The 2,672-nt window shown below is 44.8% G+C and overlaps 1 protein-coding gene across 1 annotated transcript; it reads right to left on the bottom strand.

Moving 5' to 3' along the window:
* Positions 1-976: 976 nt before the first annotated feature.
* LOC116891279 (insulin-1) lies at positions 977-1,542 on the bottom strand. Its single transcript, XM_032892182.1, has 2 exons — positions 1,502-1,542; positions 977-1,382 (listed from the first exon to the last, which is right to left on the bottom strand). The coding sequence occupies exon 2, from the start codon at positions 1,366-1,368 to the stop codon at positions 1,036-1,038; it is 333 nt and encodes a 110-aa protein (XP_032748073.1). The 5' UTR covers positions 1,369-1,382; positions 1,502-1,542; the 3' UTR covers positions 977-1,035.
* Between the last annotated feature and the right edge of the window lie 1,130 nt (positions 1,543-2,672).

Raw genomic sequence — 2,672 nt, 5'->3', positions numbered from 1 at the left:
TACAGTGAGGAGAAAAATTTTGAATTAACTTCTGCTTGTCTCAGTATAGTGGCCAGTGCTTCTCAGTGGATCCTATTCATACGATGACTGAAGAGCTTTGTTAAGATTCATAGCTACAGCTGTGACAACAGGAGTTCTGATTTAGAAAGCCTGGAAGTCAGAACCTTGTATTCTAAAGTGTTGATGGGTTCAGTGTTCACACCAAGGTTGGAAAGACATTTTCTGGCACTGACACTCACTCCTTAGTTGGCCCACAAAAATCTTTTTAAAAATCTAAACATTAGTGTACTGGTTTACAAATCCAATACCTGTGTTCTCGTGTTTATTTCCTCCTTCCTCTGTCTGGACACCAAAGTGTTTAAGGGCACAGACTGTATCACTCCACAGCTGTATATTAACTCACACTGACCTTTACCACTGTAGTTATCTGTGGAAGGAATGATCTCTATGATGTATATGAGAAAGTGAATGAATTATTGCAGGATGGTGTAGGATGTGCAAAGTGATTGTGATGTTTTAACTGTCTACTTGATAGTCTTGGATAATCTAGGAAGGGAAGTCTCAGTGGGACACTATCTAGATAGGTTGATGTATGGGTACATTTATTTATCCGTCTCTACTCTTGATTGTGTGGGCGATAGGACCAGTTCCCTCCCATTCCTGTTGCTGTGACTCCCCTTCTGTGGATGAACTGTAACCTGGAATTGTGAGCTAAATAGTACCAGGGGGGTGAGACAAGACAGAAGCAACTCACTTTTGGACTAGTAACTTCATTTACCTTTTCATTTACCCTTTGACTCTCTTATTATCCAAAATCTGGATACTTTGAATTATGTCTGTTTTATCATGAGCTTCATAAATGGTTACACAATCCTGCAGTTTAACAACTGCTTAGTAATGCGCTAGCACGATACTAAATGACAGAGAAAAAGATTCCGGTACACACAATCCCTTTGCATTCATAAGAACTCTCTCATTTTGGTGCTCATTCAAAGGTTTTATTCATTGCAGAGGGGTGGGCGGGGAGTGGTGGGCTTAGTTGCAGTAGTTCTCCAGCTGGTAGAGGGAGCAGATGCTGGTGCAGCACTGATCCACAATGCCACGCTTCTGCCGGGCAACCTCCAGTGCCAAGGTCTGAAGATCCCCGGCCTCCGGGCCTCCACCCAGCTCCAGTTGTGGCACTTGTGGGTCCTCCACTTCACGACGGGACTTCGGTGTGTAGAAGAAGCCACGTTCCCCACACACCAGGTACAGAGCCTCCACCAGGTGAGGACCACAAAGGTGCTGTTTGACAAAAGCCTGGGCAGGCTTGGGCTCCCAGACGACGAGCAGGGCCAACAGGGGCAGGAAGCGCATCCACAGGGCCATGTTGGAACAATGACCTGGAAGATAGGCAGGGTTGAGGCTAGCAAAAGATCCATGCAAGAGAGCAACCCGCATCCTTCCTAAAGTCCCTAGAGTTTTGGCTGGGGGAACCGGGCTCACCCAGGAGAGTACATACCTGCTTGCTGATGGTCTATGATTGTAGCTGGTCACTTAGGGCTGGGGGTTACTGGGTCTCCACTAGCTTTATAGTCCAAAGCACCTCCTCTCTGCCCCCTGGACTTTGCCATTTGGCCCATTAAGGGCTCTAGGAGGGGTAGGTAGGCAGATGGCGAGAGGGGCTGAAGCTGTAATTTCCAAACATTTGCCTAGTGCTAAGTCTGCAGAAAGCGCTCATTGGACGTCAACGACTCGACTTAGACCTAGGGTAATTAGATTATTAACAAGGGGCCAGATGGCCTGATGAAGCAGTTCACAGCACACTCATTGTCCCAGAGAGGGTAAGGCCCTCTTTTTTCCTTGGCTGAGCATTTTCCACCTCATTTCCCAGAAAGTTGCAGTTGTTGGGGACCTGGTATCTTTGTCGCTGGAACTGTTTCATAGTTTCTATTGATAGTTGGATCCTTAGCTCAGCTGAGACCCCAGCTCACCCTCAAAGGGAGAAGGAGAGCAGAACTCAGGCAGCAGGACATGTAATGGTCCCTTCTCCTCTATCTCTACTTCCACAAACCCATAGCCCACTCAGGGGTCAGCTTGGATGAAATATATATACTCAAATTCTATTTTTTGACAACCATTTGAATTAGGTGGAACATTTGGTCTCATTCTAATTGATTTTCCACAAAGCATCAGGCCTCAGTAGCACAGCGTTCTCCCCAGTTTAAACATCTGCCAACAGGGTCAGTAAGGAAAGGTAGCTATTTTCAAAGAGTTGAGAGGAAATACAAACCAGACTTTCTGTCAACGACAGCATTCAATTAAGTCAACAAACATTTGCTGAGAAAAATCTCTGGTGATGGGCAGTGAGTTCCAATGTAGGTGCCATAATAAAGTAGACACGTTACTTGTCTCCGAGTCACTCAGAAGCCATTAAAGGAAGTAGGTTTGTACTGGTCCAATAACGTTAAGTTAGTTTGTGAAGTCCTTATGGTATAAAATAAACAGGTTATACAGCAAAAAATTTAACTTCTCCAGTGCCATCCATGAAAGCTTTTAAAACTTGTTTCTGCCTCTTTTTCTTAGTCTGATTATAGGTATGGAAAACATATCAATTTAGCAGTTTTCTAAAGGGTATGAATAGAGGAAAATAGCGAAGTATAGCATTGTAAGTGACCCAGCTTGTATCGGGA

This window comes from Rattus rattus, chromosome 2, assembly GCF_011064425.1.
Source record: "Rattus rattus isolate New Zealand chromosome 2, Rrattus_CSIRO_v1, whole genome shotgun sequence".
Taxonomy (NCBI): domain Eukaryota; kingdom Metazoa; phylum Chordata; class Mammalia; order Rodentia; family Muridae; genus Rattus; species Rattus rattus.
Note: the sequence above shows the minus strand (reverse complement) of the source record. Positions and strands in the feature narration are given on the sequence as shown.